Source organism: Trichoderma breve, chromosome 3, assembly GCF_028502605.1.
Source record: "Trichoderma breve strain T069 chromosome 3, whole genome shotgun sequence".
Taxonomy (NCBI): Eukaryota; Fungi; Ascomycota; class Sordariomycetes; order Hypocreales; family Hypocreaceae; genus Trichoderma; species Trichoderma breve.
The window spans coordinates 6,063,569-6,078,659 of NC_079234.1; the positions used below are offsets into that span (position 1 = coordinate 6,063,569).

Here is a 15,091-nt window from a genome sequence, read left to right on the forward strand (position 1 = left end):
ATCGTGAAAATAAGGGTAGTACGACTGATTGAGAGCTTCATCCTAAAAGATGCACATTATTGTGAGATTTTGTTTATAGAGGCAACGTTTATAATCGAGGTAAGCGAATCGGCAAAGCTGAGAAGGCAGCCCCAACCCTTGGTTCAAAATCCAGAATCGATCCTTAGCTCAATCTGATCGGCAACAGCCGAACAAATCAAAAGTTGGGGATCTAGACCATAAAGTGCGATCGCTTATTAAGATATGGAAAGAAAGAAAGAACTCCGAACGAGATCTATTTTGACAAATGTCCTGTCATTGAGTCCAACGCTCCATTCGTTCTGTACCATATGTGCTCTCCAGTATCATCTTCCCAAAATCATCAATATCTAAAGGACTGGTTTCTGTAAAAAGCTTCTCGGTTTCAAATCTCTGAATAAATCCAATGTCTGTCTCTGAGCACAGTCTCTCCCATGCAAAAGCCGTTTTGGCGTCCCAAACGCCGCGGCGTGTCGTAAACATCATGCCTCCGGGACAAAAAGCCCAGCCTTGCTGGAGTGTTAAATACAAAGCTTGTAGCCCCGTAGCTGTTAACCACGTACGCCGGATACTTTCTGCTAGAATCCAAGTGTGCCATAGATGCTCCGTGCCGCCGGTCATGTTTGGTGGCTCGACTAGGCCAGTGGTTCCTACAAGATCGGGGGGATCGAGAGTTAACGACAGCAGGTACAGACTGCTACTGGCACATTCGACCATCTGCGTAACCCAGCGGTCCAAGATGTGGGCGCGGCCTTCAGCGAGATGGCGTGATCGGATATCGCCATCGAAGAGACATATAATTTGGTACACCATCAAGGCGTGGACTCGAGCTAGTTGCTCCAAAGGGTCGAGAGATTCCAGCACGTCGTTGACGCTTATGTCTGGGTTGCTCACCAATTCATTCGCTTGACTCTCTATTATCCTCAAGATGATTTCCGAATTGGTTTCGGTTCTGTTAATATAAGCTGATAAAGTGGTGTAGGCAACTTGGACGCAACTTGGAAATCGAGTCCGATACAAATGAGAGTGTATGAATGGGTTGCTGCCCGACATGACCCAACTCTTTAGCCATTGCTGGATCACCGAGACATAACTCTTTAACATGGAGGTAGAGAACAGGTTCATGTTTGGATTAATGTGAATAGGATATGGCTCGATCTTCCATGTCTCTGGCGAAAGGAACCAATCTGAAGGCGAATGTGCGCTGAAACGTTGACGGGAATGGACTGAGAGATCAACTGCCGATGATGGTGTTGCAGTATTAACATCTCCAATCTCACGGAGTCCTGCGGAGGATTTTGGCAAGTCGGCAGCCTCATTAGACAAGTGACAATCGTTTAATAGCACATATGAGGATTGCCTTGGCGGTGGGTACACGCAGTCGATGCCCGCGTTTTTGCATCTCTGGCAGGACAAGATCTGCTTATCACATTTTCTCTTCGACTTTGCGCATGAATTGCAGGCTCTTGGTTCCAAAGGCCCAGCCATTCTAGTATCGAGCCACTTGTCAAGGCTGAGTAGCCACTTGGTAAAAGATTGGACAATTGATGTAATAATTGTCTCGAAGCAGGACCGTGTTTTGACCAGCCGCGCGTACGTGGCAAAGGTGCTGGCAGTACAAATCCAATTGGCTGGAAACGATTAGGGCACTAGGTAGCTAATACATGGAGTTAGCGGCCGGATTAATGGCCTACGAGCATGAAGATACTGCGAAGATAAGCGCTTACAGTGATGATTGGGGTTGTTTGCAGCGTGTCCAGCCGTCTACTATGCGGGGCACAACTCTTTAAACGGGATCTTTTCCTGGCAACGCCTATAATTGACTTCTCTATTAATTTTGTTTTGCCTTTCTATAAGTAAAGTTTTGTATAGTAAGTTAATAAGCCCGTATCTAAGTAATAGTATACTCTCTTGTATGCTAATGCTGCTTGTAGCTCAAATTATTGCTGCTGCTGTTGCTCTTTGTGAAGGCCAATAGAGGTGGCGCTTGACAAGAAAATTGGAAAAGTGTCTGTCTTCAGGTTTACCACGAGGGGTAATCTCAACTAATGACAAAGAATTTCTTTTAAACATGATGCTCTAGGTGCAACAAGAGAGTTGCCTCCCACACTGCTTTGTAATTACGTTCATGCAGAAACAACGTGTTGAAGGAGTTGTAGCTCTGTAAAATATCTATTGTCCTTAGAACGCAATGAACATACGCTATTGCCTCCCCTGTAGAGCATTTAATGTCTAAAAATATCTCCATCGTTAATCCACGGGAGCAGGAGCCGCCTCAGGATCGTTGGCCAGCAATGCCTCGATTTTCGCCCCTCTCCTCCGCCTCTCATCTAGGGAGATTTCGTCTTCAGGCGCAGCAGACCAACCAAGGCGTAGCTCAGGATATTGAAGTGGAACCTCGTCACTCTTACGCGGCAACCCGTCTAGGTAGATGGGCCAGGGAGTACCCAGCCAAGCATTCCGAGTTTCGTGATCTCGGCGTTGTTGAGATGTTAGAGGATGGACCAGGATACTGTATAGTTTCTTAGAATTGAAATGAACTGTAGTTATCTTGGCCATCGGGAAGGATAATGCATCGAGCGTGGGCAAAAGTAGACCGTGGTGGCTCACGCATCACATGTTAAATAAAAAGGCGGAGACTCATACCTCAGGTTTCCTCGGTTTGTTGCCAAGTAGAAAAACACTTCAGAGAATGAAGTGTCCGGAACCCAAACTTTTTCCAAGAATTAGTCTTGTATTATTGGTATCAACCGCAGTCATGATTGTTTCCACTTACTCTCATACGACCCAGCAGGATGAGGCCCGATGGGTTCCTTATTCACCCTGTGTAGAGGGACGGCGACGAAGGCGCCTACATGATTGTGGTCAGTGAAGAATCAAGACTGCCTTGGACTTTACGTACCATCACGACGGAGTCTTAATACAGCATCACGAAGCGCGAGCGCTGCGGCCGTTTCAGTAGGCGATTGCAACAGGAAATAGATGTGAAAGTGCCATTCCCTCGTCCGACTTTCTACAACAGTTTGTAGATCCTCTTGAGGGCCGAGGGCCGTTGGAAGAGTGACTTGAGTCATAGCGAGACGGGTTCCTGACGTTTATGAGTAGATTGCTTCTACCAATAAGTGAATGTCTTCGGTTAAAAGTTGAAGTTCTCTGCCCTAGCCACGCGGTAAGCACGCCATTCCTCTGTCATTTGCGCTACGCGATGCGGGGATAGATTGCGCATATGGTGTATTTCTGAGCATTTCTGAGCTAATGAAACTTGACCTCGGCGCGTTCCGGCAGCCGAAAATAGGATGCTCAGTCGGATTGGTTGACATCGAGGACTGGCTACAATTTCAAGGATTTTCATGCAACAAAAATTTACGTATCTGGGGAATCATCAATGCAGGACTAAAATGGCCTATTACTGATCACACATACTGCCACAGTCACGTCAAATCTGTGAAGCCATTTGCTGAAAGGAGCTGGTGATTCATGTTCTCACTCTACTCTAACAATCATTTCTCACAATGTCAAATTTATGCCGCCTTCAACTTTGCAAGGCGAGCCTTGGTGCCAGCCACAACCTTTTCCTCGTTCCAAATTCCATTCACACTAGGATGTTCAATCACTGTAGTTGCCCATTTATAAAAGTTGGGTGTCTTGGTAGGCAGTTCTTTGATCAAACTCTCTGGCCCAACACCATTCTTTGGTAGAGAGAGCAATCGTAGAATGAAAGATCCGGTGAGGACCTATCGTCAGGATTAGTACAATAATGTTTTTTAATGTCTCTTCTCTTTTATTCTTTTGATAACATACCTCAGCCAAGGTCAATGTCTTACTTCCTCCGAAATACGGGGCTGCATCGCTCAACAGTGGCTCAACTTCCTTCTCAAGCTGCTTAACAAACTCCGCCGCAGCCTCCTCGGCCTCTTCATCTGTCTTGGCGAAAAGCGCTTTGTGGTAAAGAGAATTGACCTTGCTAAAAAAGGTATCGACAAAGAAGTTTATTCTGGCGCGAGTAAGAGCCGCCTCAGGAGTGCCCCCATTCGGGACCAGGTGGGACGGATAGGCATCGGCTAGGAACTGGGCGACAATAGCAGACTCTGTAATAATCTGGCCATTGTAGGAAAGACTAGGAACGAGGCCACGAGGGTTGATTGCCAGGTACTCTGGCGTACGAGGAACACTCAAGTCAATGATTTCCTCTTCAAATGGGATTTTCAGCTCTGCCAATGCAATATGAGCACGGTGGGCCCCTGTGGTATCACTGATGTTAGTGTTGCCATGAACTCATGAAGGTGGCTCTGCCTAATTAATACGCACAAGGGCAGCCGTGGTTGGTATAGAGCTTGATTGTGGCAGTCATTATATTGGCAATGTCGAATACAGCAACTAGTCAACTGTGTGAAATATTGGCAGGAATCGCTGTCCTGGGTAGCGCGAAGGTAGAAAGATAAGAGGGGTAGCCGTTTATATAGACTGGGCTGCCAATGCGCGATCAACACACATCTTGATGCAATTCCGCAATCTATGAGATGCTTTATAATACTCGCAAATACCCCGCACACAACTAACCACTTGATAGGACGTGCTGGATAAGGCGTCATAGAGTGTGCTTCCTATTCTTCAATTAAAGGCAAGGATGTTCTCTACTATTCACTTTGTACTCCATGGGCCCGTTGCATGTGTCAAATGTTGTCTATCCATTTCGCGGTCTCTTGTTTTTGCCAACCGCGCGGCATCTATGTAAGCTGGGGTCCGGAGGTTTCTGCAGGAATTTACGAGAAATAAGGACTTCATCTGCGGACTACCGAGGATTTCCATTGCGGACTTTCGCGCTGAAATAGTCCAAATTCGGATCTCGGCATTAGCCAAAGGCGAGAAATACAATCTATATCCGGACCACCTGCGGAGGCTATCGCCCTCTCCACGCACCCTTTCTTCATAATCAGTGGTAGGTTGAAGCGGCACTCACGTGTGCCATCCGCTCTTCTGAACCATTCCCATCCTGTCACTGCACCGCAGCCTTTGATCTCCTTTTTGAGACTTTTACCTTCATCGTCCAAAACCCAACTGCCTGTCATGTCAATTATATCCAATCGCCACATGATTGGTGGGTAAAGCGCAATCCCACATGTGACTTCTGGCGTCTGAGTAGGCTCTGGAGTAGGCTCTGGAGTGGCATCTTCGGAGGACGTTGAAGGCATCTCTGAAGTGGTCGTGGTGGGTGACTCGAGGAGAGAGAAAAAATCGTCTTCATCTTCACCAATGGACGCGAAAAGAGCTTCATCTCTCAGTAGCTTCATTCCTTCGTACCCGATCACCTTTGCAATGTAGGTTGGATCTGGCTCTTCGCTTGACGATTTTATAGTCGTCGTGACAGTCATGTCAGCAGCGTCGCAATCGACTACCTTCTCGCATTGAGTTCGAGTAGTAGTTGACCAGCTAGTTGTCGGTTTAGTCTGCACTTGGGTACTGCTGATGAATTCTGTGCACTCTCTACCCGTTTGTAACGTTGTACAGGCTTTGGATGTTGGTTGGCGGCCCGGAGGACAACCGATCAGGCCGCATGGTGCGTTGCACAAGAGGTCCCAAGAAGGACATTCGGGGAGTTTTGGGCACCCAAAGAGGCATGTAGGCCTTGGGAAGCTCACCGGGGTGCCCTTTGGATGGGGAAGAGGTTTGATCGTGAGTCTCTCGCATTGTGCGCCAGAGCACTTGGACCGAGGGAAACATCCTTTGCCCTTGCACTCCCCAGAGTTGCAGCTTCCGGAGGAGTTTTTAGAACAACCGCCTCCTTTGTCGCATGCTTCTCCTTCACAAATTCCTCCTCGTTGACAATGAGAACCAACGCAATTTCCTCCACTAATGCACTTCTTGCCTTTGCATTTTCCAGCAGACACGCAGGATTCGCCGAAACAATCACCTCCCCGCAAGCACTCGTCATTCTCGCAGTCCTGGCCCTTGGTGCATGAATCGTTTTTACAGTCTACAACACCGGGAGGAGTAGGAGGATTGACGATTGGGTGCTCGTCGTCATCAGGGAGCTCTGTTGGAGCTGGTGGCTTAGGAGTAAGCACTGACGGAATTTTGTAGCTCATCGTCGGGAGCCAGGTAATGGGCAGCAAGAAGCCAATTCCGTCATGGGATGAAGTGGTGGTGCTAGTCGCTTGTGGAAGTCCAATAATTGACTTGGAAGGTTCCTTTGACGGATCTTCTTTCGTGGCTTTTCCTATTCCTGTTACCGTCCACCCAGCGGGTATGGGAATCGTAACGGGATTTGGCGTTATCCTAGGAGTGGGATTATACGCGAACATTTGTCCAGAACTCAACGACCTGATGTCCGACTCATTAAACGTAAACGGCTGATAGTCAACTTCAGAGATGGAAAATGGTGCAGATACTACCGTTGTGCTGATTGACGTTCCAGATTGGAGAGTAATTGTCGTATATGCCGTAAGTGTAACTGTAACTGGGAGAGGCGAGGGTTGAAGAATATTCGTGCATCCGACGACTGCCTCTATTGATGGATTGAGCCAGTCCCATATCATATTGTCAAAGACTTGTATGCAAGAAGAGTTGTCGTAAGCTCCATGCGGGCCAACGGTGTCTGCCCCGTTGAATTCTTGCAAGTCAACCGCCCAGTCGACTGATCCACCAAAGTTGAGCTGCTTCCATTTGTCGCGGCGGACTTCCTTTGTGTGATCGGACATGTAGGCTACCCATTCAACATCTGCATTGATATTAGTATGTAATGCAGTATCTGGAGAAGCCGTGAGTGCTAATAGTCTTACCGTTATACACCAGATAATCCGAGGCAGTATCCTTGTCGAACCATGTCTTTTTCGACTTTGATGACTTGGATATGATCTCGTTAATCTCTGCATTAGCAAGGTACCCGCTGGCGTTTGTGCATCTCCCTTTTGCGGCGTCAGATTGACCGTTTGCGCCAGTAAATGTGCAATCCGGCCCAGTACAGCCAGTCTTGGCCATTCGAAACGATCTTCCATAACTAGATTCTCCAATGACGACCTTGTTGGCATTCACACCGGCCCTGGTAACTGGATTCAAGATTAATTAGCAACGCTGTATCATTTTCCCTGTGGGTATCAATGAGCCGACTGCTGACCTACTCATGGAAAGCGCCAACATGACTTCTGTCTGGTTAACATGGCTCCTTAGACAATTTCCACCTGGACATCCGGACATGGCCCACCCATTCCCAATATCCTATTGACCTATCACGCAAGTTAATATCTGTGGTAACGAATCTTGTAGTAAGGTGGTGATGTTACTTACCGTGAAGATCGTATGCCATGTATACGATGTAATCCACCATTTGGGACATCTCTTGGATCGGAAAAGGCCTGAGATACCAGTACGAGGCAGGGACAGCAATGGACACAGAATATTTGGCTGGCAACGCTTTTCGCAATGCGCGCAGTGTATCGAGATAGTTGCGGGTATCGCTTGGTAAGCCTGCTGGAATACCAGGTATATCAGGTGCCTATATTGGATCGGACTGTTAGCAAACAATAGTCGAGGCACCAAGCAACGTATGACGAGGTCTCACTCACGCCAGGGTATTCCCAACCAAGATCTATGCCATCGATGTTTGCTTCTTTTACAAAAGAAACAATGTTTGAAACGAAGCGATCTCGGCTCTCGGGAGACATAGCTTTGCGGAGCACTTCATATGATGCAACTCCGGCTGAAAACCCCCAGCCGCCAAACGAAACAATCTTTTTGACGTCCTTCAAGCCTATGAACCCATCCCATTGACCGAATGTATCGTTGACAGAAACTGACATGTCGCTTTTGACGTCTCCAAACGCCCAATGCATATGAGTGTATTTTTGCGTGTTTGCCATCTTGGACCTCATATGCAAGCATGAGCGCTCCCAGTTGAATGCTTCATAATAGCCAATGCGTTGAAATCCGCCCGAGGGGGGGTTGTCGTTGTTTACAATGTCGGTGCCGCAGTTTGAGATGCATCCATTCGAGTCAGGCGGTGCGGTTCCAGGATTTCCCGTCGGCCCGTCTGCTTTGTTGCAAAAGAGAGAATCGATTCCACATTGACCCCAAACGTTACAACAAGAGTTGAGAGGGCATGGATTGAGCCAAGCCAGGGCAGAAGCATCTGTGACTGGCCCTGGACTGACGGTTCCGGGCTTTTGGGGGCCACAGACGGCGTTGCTGACGGGGGCTGGCATCGGTGGCGAGCCTTTGCTCAAACAGATTTTGAGACCAATGGTTAAGTTGGGGCAGCCTCTCCAACCCCAGGTTATCTTGTTGTTGAACCCTTCTATGTCGTTTGGTGTGAGGTTCCAAGGCAGACCAATGACTGAACAGTCGTCGCCTGCCTTTATGGTGTGTGTAAAGCAGTCACCATTGTCTTCAGGGAGTGGTTTGCTTGAGCCAGATGAACAGCATGTATTCTTCCCCGCTTGCAGCTTTCTACACCAGTCGTCCCCGTCTCCCTTGACGTCGTTGTACTTGAGAAAATCAGCGACTGAGATCTTGCATGCTTTTGCTATCGAAGCGCATGACTCGCCGGGGGCAATTTGGTGCTTGGTGCAATACTTCGCATTCGCCGGAGTATCTAAAAGTTCGACGGTGTTTGTGAATCCTTCCAATCTCTTGGATGAAAGCTTCAAGTCCGTAAAGTCCTTGGCCACTGAGCTAACAGCGGCTGGAAGAGGCACTTGATGGACGATGATGTCTTGGGAAGTGGATCGGTCGTCTGCCGCTTTGGGTTTGATGGCACACTCTCCCTGATTCCATGACAGCAACGCGGATTGAACATAGTCAATGTCGGTTTCCAATGCTATTGCCACACCAGCTGTATGATCCATGTCACTTTCCTGGCCACAAATCTGTACTAGCATACTGGCAGTAGCATTGCTCAGCTCTCTGTGCCGATCAGACAGATGGTCAATCATGGACGAGATGGTATCTGAGGCCAATGACTTCCCCGCGTAAATGCCTACCACCAACCCATCAAAGTAGCTCAGCATGATATCATTGTCTTTGATGCAGGAATTGGCGGCCACAGTATTCCCGAATAATCCTTCATTTGGTCAAGTAGTTTCACCAAATGCTCGCTGGATATAGTCATGGATTTGCCAACATTCTGCGAAAATTGCAGCGGGACTTTGGTTTGGACGAAAGAATGTCCGCATGTGTCGAATTCTTTTTTCGCAGCTTCTGATCCATGCAAAGGTCGTCCATTCGATACGGCAGCTGTGCATGCACGGATTAGCACCGACTTTGTCCGGTCATTAATTGGCGTATGTATCGCCAGGTCAAAAAGCATGGGGCGGTCGCATTGCGAAAGTCGTTTGAAAGAAGAGTAAACAGTCCAATTCTCAGGCGTCTTACCCGAACATAGGATTGGACAACTATTGAATTGAGATTGGAAAGCTGTGTCATCGTATATATCCGACGAAATTCGCTCTGGTGTTCTTGCTACCACCAATGCTGTAACCCATGTAAGCAGGCATGCAATAGCCCAAGGCCTTTTCCAAGGCATGATTTCAGAAGAAAGAGGGAAAAGAAATTCTGATCAACGAGATTTGAACTGCAGAGTGATACAGCAATAGTTTGAGAGTGATGATATGGTTGTAATCTCGTCGCCACAATCGTAGAATACTAATGATTGAAGCATCGGGCGATGACTATATGGCTCTGCGTGTCTTGATTTCATTTTCTCAATTTATCTCTACTATTATATCACCAACCGTATCCTTTGCCTGTGAAAAGAGGCTATCTGTTGACAAAAAGTCGTTGGTTGTTGCGCTGATACTACCGGCGACTTTCTGTTGACGCTCAGGCGTGTTTGTATTACCGCGATATGTCACCATTAGGAGTTTGTTGGTTCCTAAACTAGAAATCCTCTTTGCTTAATTTTACGAAGGTAACATGGTGTTGGTGCTGTTACGCTGTCGCGTGACTCTTCAACTTCTCTCCAACGCTTCTCATATCCCGATAATTCGCATACTCTACTTACATATATTGCTTGTTCTGATATTCCCGTTAGAAAAACTCTGTTAAAACAGCAAGGGCCATTCGTGTTCCTTTTCTCCCAACCATGAAGCGGCCACTACTTCTCTTTGTTCAACTATTTGTGCTTCTAGGCCTTGTACTCGTCACGTCGTCTCTACCAACTGATCATCCAATCACAAACCACACTACTTCTTCGAAAGCCAGGTCAAGAGGTAATAAAGATGCTTTTCAAAACTGTCGAAATGGAAGAATCGCTCCCTACATTGAGCAGGCTTTTGAGGACGCAGAGCTCATTGTGAGATCTTACATTTCTTGCCAATAACTGAATGTATTGTTGACCTCGAGTTTAGCTGGGAAATGCATTTGACATGATGGACCTGCTCATTCCGCTTTTTTATGCCGACGGGACCGGTCTACTTCTACCTGACAAGGCCACAAAACAGGGCCGAACTTTTGATGAAGACAATGTGTTTTCCACATACAGCTTTTTGATTAGAAGACTGTACTTTCCCGACAATCCGGACTGGAACAGGGGAAACATGGATGCAATGTTACACGCGCGTAGTAAGTATACCTTCATGAAAAACGCAAATGGAGTGGTAGCTAATGCATTTTCGCCTTTTATAGCCATGTTATTCACCATGAAGTACACGATTCAGCAATACTTACTTGGTAACCACATTCCTGGTCATCCGAAATTACAAATGTATTGTGACGAAACAGAATACATGTTCGAATACAACGACCGTGGCACACGCTATATCGACGGTTCGATGAGCCCCAATTTCCTTCTCAAACGTGCCGTTTCCTGTTTTTACTGACTCAGACAGACTATCCCCAAGCTACAAACCGTGAGCTTTTGAGATGCAGAAGTGGAATTGTACTAATGCTAATAATTGAAACAGCCTATAACGGAATGTATTTCGTATCACGGGCTGTGGGATCTCATTCTGCTCACACAGGCCATATATGGGTTGGAGTCACAGAGATCTGCGAAGAATCTCGGGGACAAACTCACCGCAATATAGGATCGCTCGTCATTCCAACCTTGGACGTATACGCATACGTGGAGAACCCATCACCCCAAAACCTCGACGAAACCCTGACTCTTTGCCCAGCACGGTCTGATCAATGGATAACCGCTGAATCGAACTCGGTAATGGATGGCCTTGAATTGCGGAGGCTACACGTCCCAACAAATTCGGAACCCAATGCATATCAGAAAGCGGCGTTGGATAAATTGACTTATCAGAAATCTGACATAGGTTGGCTGGGACAATTCCTGGTAACAACTTTGATCCATGAGCTATCGCACACAGAGGCCTTTACCCCCAAAGGCATCCAGCAAAGTAAGCGAGGTACGATGTTATCGGAGATTTATGCTAATGCAGTTGGATGAAACAGAGGATATCGAATGTTTGGCAAGTGGAGAGCCTGTCATCACATCTGGAAGCATCCAATGTCTCTATAGCGTCGCTAAAGGGACTGACGGTTTAGACCCGCATACCAACACTCCACAAGGCCATTTGGATGCAGGTAAGTTTCTCACGGTACCTTTTTTGAGGTGGGGGCGATGTTTTACTGATACATGGATCATTAGAGGCATTAACTTTATTCGCCATGGGTAAGTTGTCGTCTCCCAGAGGTTCTTCCAAAATCCTCCTTTTCACATCCCCGCTGAAACGGACCCCATCATTGGATTCATGCTAATTCGCATCCGTGATCTTTGCAGCATTATGGGCAAACTCGGCGACTTGGTGGAAGTCTTACGAAGCAAGGCGCAGACAGAAAGACCCCCAGCCACAATAAGAGATTTGGGCGAACAAAGCAAGGTTGTTGAGATGTAATGAGGTGTACAATTTAGTTAATGCACGTCATGAAGTGCAGTCGTGACTATTGGATCCTACAATGATGATCCTTGTTCAAGCTGTATTTAACCATCTGTGTATCATGGGTATACATGTTCATCTAGTAGTCAAGAAACTGAAGTGTCGATTTCGAGCGCCATGTTTAAAATGAGAACACGCTCTTGACTCTTCTAACCACCTCTCTCCTCAGGGCTTGGTATTCGGCCAATGTTCTGGACACAGCATCTTTGTTCTCGTTGGCACGCCGTAGAAGATAAAAAATACAGTCGCCAATTGTCCCCCAAGTAAGGCATTTGTATACCTCACTTACGGACCCTTGGCTGTGAATATCCTGTTTGTTTCGCTGAAGAAGTGTAAAGCTTACTTCATCTGCCATCCCCAGTAGCTGGCCGTATTGCACCTGAATGCGCGGCAGTCCGGCGTTTGTGCGAGACTGTTGCAGCTCCTGAGCCTTCAGAGTGCTAGCGCGATTATGAGTTGCCAAAAACAGCTGTAGTCTCGGAGAAGTGAAAGATTCATCTTGCTTCCAGGCGGTCGATTGACCTTGGATGAGGCTTTCTGCAATGAGATCGTACGAAGCATCTGTCTCTGCCTTGGTATTGTGAATAAGATGACGAGGCTCTGTGCTCATATATGCACCACGAACCAGCTTTATGCCAATCATAAAGTCTTCCTGTTTCGCGCAGTGCAAGTGATCAAGAAGGGTCACCGATGTCGACTTCAGATAAGCTTGATAGGTGTTGAATACCACTGCCACGTCACCCCGATTGTAGCGGCGCATCAGATCGAGGGCGACTTTATCAATGCCCGGCTGAACATGTTGCTGCTCTGCATCTAAGAAAATGTTTACATGTCGGCGAATAGCTTCGTCGCAGAGATCTACCAATGCGCTCTCCATCTGGGTCGGAAGAGGTTTACCATGAGAAAGCGCCGTTGTCACCGCCGAACCGGCCCCGGTCAACCTATCATCGCGTTAGTCGTCTAAATCGGGACAGTAAACCATGGAAAGGAAAAGAGATATGCCTTACTTTAATGCTAGAAAGTCTCCATCGCCAATCATTTGGACTGTTTGCAAAACACCTTGATGCCATGCTTCAATCTCAGGGTCAGCTTGCCGTGATTCGGGATCGTCTTGGTCTTTCTCATCGGATTTCCCAGGGCCCTCTTTTGCATAGGTGAGAATAACCCCGCGGAATCCCATGTTCTTTATGTTTTGTATCGTGGCCTTAACTTCGCTTCCATTTTCTCCTGCGCAAAAGTGATTGTAGAGGACATTTTTCACGATGCTATGCAGCAGTGGATTTCTTTCAACGTTGAACAGAGGACCTCGGGGCTTGGACAGAAACTTCAGGGTCGCTAATCCTGGAGCGAGAAGCATTGGGTGGCTAGTGATCCCGGCTACCAATAGCGACCGCAGAAGCATCCTAGTTGGGAGAAGAGAATGTGGTGGCAACATTGCGTCTCCCCCTCCTCCAGCTCGAATGAGCTGAAAGCCTATGAAGATATCTCGTTGTTGTCAGATGTCCAGTTGTGTGCTTGAAGAGCCTCTTTCTCAAGCCTGAATTTGAATAGAGAGGTTTACAGCTCTGTCTAGAAAGGTAACGTCATGTTCAATTGCCTCACTTTCCTGGCTGACGCAGTGCGGTTTGATTCGAATCTAAAGATTTCCCCCTCCGCTTACGGAGTTGCTCTAGTCCAGAGAGGATTGGATTGGGCTGGCCCCTCACGCGCAACTGCTTAGTAACCACTTATATCGCTATGGGCGTGGGCATTTCATGTTTTCTTCATGCTATTAAACCGGATACATCTTCAAATAGAGAACACTGACATCGGAGTATATTGTTGGTAGTGCTACAGAAAATTATATAATGTACAAATCTAGTACTGTGTACCATTACTAAAATTCCATCGCAGAGAATGCCTCTTGGGTCCCAATAAGACCCTCGGAAATCCCCAAATCATCTCGTGTTAATACGCCCGCATTTTGCGATCTAGTGGTCTTGGCCCACCAAAAGAACTGCATCATGATTCCTATCTCCTCGGCCCAACCTGGCCATACTTTGTTAAATTCTTCTGGTCGAAGCTCAATGTACTCGGCTGTCTTTCCTTGAGCTTCCCCCCATAATTGCAGCATTTCCCCACATGTTATGTTTTCCGTGTGGGCTAGCACATGCTTCCCGGGTAGTGTTTTGTCGGGTTGATCGATAATAGCCTTGATAAATATTCCTATATTATTCTTAGCATCGCCTATAGGCCGGAGAGGCGTATCGGCTGGGTATCCATTGAGCTGGACGTGTTTACCTGCCGATGGAATAAAGATTGGGGTGTGTGTTTGCCAGTAGAAGTTTGCGGCGTAGTAGCCTATAATGACAAACGTAGTTTTGGTGAACAATTCCGGCTGTGATTGTATATACCGGTCGGCGACGTTCTTGCTCTCGAAATGAGGGACCAAAAATTTCCCTGAGCTCTGGGTTTTAGCATCAGGTAGAGTTGACCATATGTAGTGCTCAAGTGTTGGCGTTGCTGCAGCGGCTTTTGCCAAATTGAGAGCTTGAGAAGACTCAATTTCCGTAGCTTTCAAAGGGCCTTCTTTTACAAATAAGCCAAAGAAATCCGTCACACCAAATATGATCGATGAGCCCTGGAAAGCTGCCGTCAGGGATGAAACATCATTGGTGGTTGCTTGAACTACTTCAACGCCTTTAGCAGCAAGACCTTTTGCCGACTGGCTTTCGCAGTTTCGTGTGACAGCGCGAATATGATATTTATCGTCTTTGAGAAGAACATCAATAACAGAACCACCTTGAATGCCTGTGGCGCCAACAACAGTGACAATCTTTTTCTCCATTGCGTTCTTTCGACGTGAATGAATTGCAGAGAAATATTTTATTTAAATTTTCTTTTAAAAGAACCCGTAGACTAGCAACTTGGTGAAGTCTGTGTAATGGTTGCAGTTGGCTCATGTTGATACAGAGAGGACCGATGTTTTATATCTCAAAGCCCTTTCGCTACTATTGCACCTTCGATCGTGGCAGCATTCAATATTAATAATCGGTCTTGTTTAATAATCTTGATTTCAAGCATATGATATTTAACTCATATACAGCTTGGAAAGTAATAGAGTGAATGGTCGACGCATTGAAGCCAAAGTCGTGTAAATGGGTAGCAGTTACAGGGTGCTTAAACTGTGCTCCGGGCTAGCCATAGAAAGCCGG

The 15,091-nt window shown here is 46.9% G+C and overlaps 6 protein-coding genes across 6 annotated transcripts; 1 reads left to right on the plus strand and 5 right to left on the minus strand.

Annotated features, from left to right (window-relative positions):
* Positions 1 to 294: 294 nt before the first annotated feature.
* T069G_06228 (uncharacterized protein) lies at positions 295 to 1,143 on the minus strand (the record flags this gene model as incomplete). The annotated part of the gene is made up of 1 exon (XM_056173438.1): positions 295 to 1,143. The coding sequence occupies one exon, from the start codon at positions 1,141 to 1,143 to the stop codon at positions 295 to 297; it is 849 nt and encodes a 282-aa protein (XP_056030296.1).
* Positions 1,144 to 2,268: 1,125 nt separating this feature from the next.
* Positions 2,269 to 3,092, minus strand: T069G_06229 (dopa 4,5-dioxygenase family domain-containing protein; the record flags this gene model as incomplete). The annotated part of the gene is made up of 4 exons (XM_056173439.1): positions 2,269 to 2,530; positions 2,665 to 2,731; positions 2,795 to 2,869; positions 2,921 to 3,092. The coding sequence occupies 4 exons, from the start codon at positions 3,090 to 3,092 to the stop codon at positions 2,269 to 2,271; spliced, it is 576 nt and encodes a 191-aa protein (XP_056030297.1).
* Positions 3,093 to 3,539: 447 nt separating this feature from the next.
* Positions 3,540 to 7,155, minus strand: T069G_06230 (glycosyl hydrolases family 18 domain-containing protein; the record flags this gene model as incomplete). Its single annotated transcript, XM_056173440.1, has 9 exons — positions 3,540 to 3,752; positions 3,820 to 4,259; positions 4,327 to 4,395; positions 4,979 to 5,448; positions 5,507 to 5,666; positions 5,728 to 5,868; positions 5,930 to 6,736; positions 6,798 to 7,064; positions 7,137 to 7,155. 9 exons carry the CDS (start codon positions 7,153 to 7,155, stop codon positions 3,540 to 3,542), a joined length of 2,586 nt encoding a protein of 861 aa, XP_056030298.1.
* A 78-nt stretch (positions 7,156 to 7,233) lies between these two features.
* On the minus strand, positions 7,234 to 9,020 carry T069G_06231 (glycosyl hydrolases family 18 domain-containing protein; the record flags this gene model as incomplete). Its single annotated transcript, XM_056173441.1, has 5 exons — positions 7,234 to 7,241; positions 7,303 to 7,510; positions 7,581 to 7,765; positions 7,820 to 8,415; positions 8,500 to 9,020. The coding sequence occupies 5 exons, from the start codon at positions 9,018 to 9,020 to the stop codon at positions 7,234 to 7,236; spliced, it is 1,518 nt and encodes a 505-aa protein (XP_056030299.1).
* Positions 9,021 to 10,093: 1,073 nt separating this feature from the next.
* Positions 10,094 to 11,817, plus strand: T069G_06232 (uncharacterized protein; the record flags this gene model as incomplete). The annotated part of the gene is made up of 8 exons (XM_056173442.1): positions 10,094 to 10,303; positions 10,359 to 10,572; positions 10,636 to 10,776; positions 10,839 to 10,859; positions 10,914 to 11,357; positions 11,413 to 11,544; positions 11,609 to 11,632; positions 11,741 to 11,817. 8 exons carry the CDS (start codon positions 10,094 to 10,096, stop codon positions 11,815 to 11,817), a joined length of 1,263 nt encoding a protein of 420 aa, XP_056030300.1.
* A 201-nt stretch (positions 11,818 to 12,018) lies between these two features.
* Positions 12,019 to 14,724, minus strand: T069G_06233 (proline dehydrogenase domain-containing protein; the record flags this gene model as incomplete). The annotated part of the gene is made up of 2 exons (XM_056173443.1): positions 12,019 to 12,838; positions 13,886 to 14,724. 2 exons carry the CDS (start codon positions 14,722 to 14,724, stop codon positions 12,019 to 12,021), a joined length of 1,659 nt encoding a protein of 552 aa, XP_056030301.1.
* Between the last annotated feature and the right edge of the window lie 367 nt (positions 14,725 to 15,091).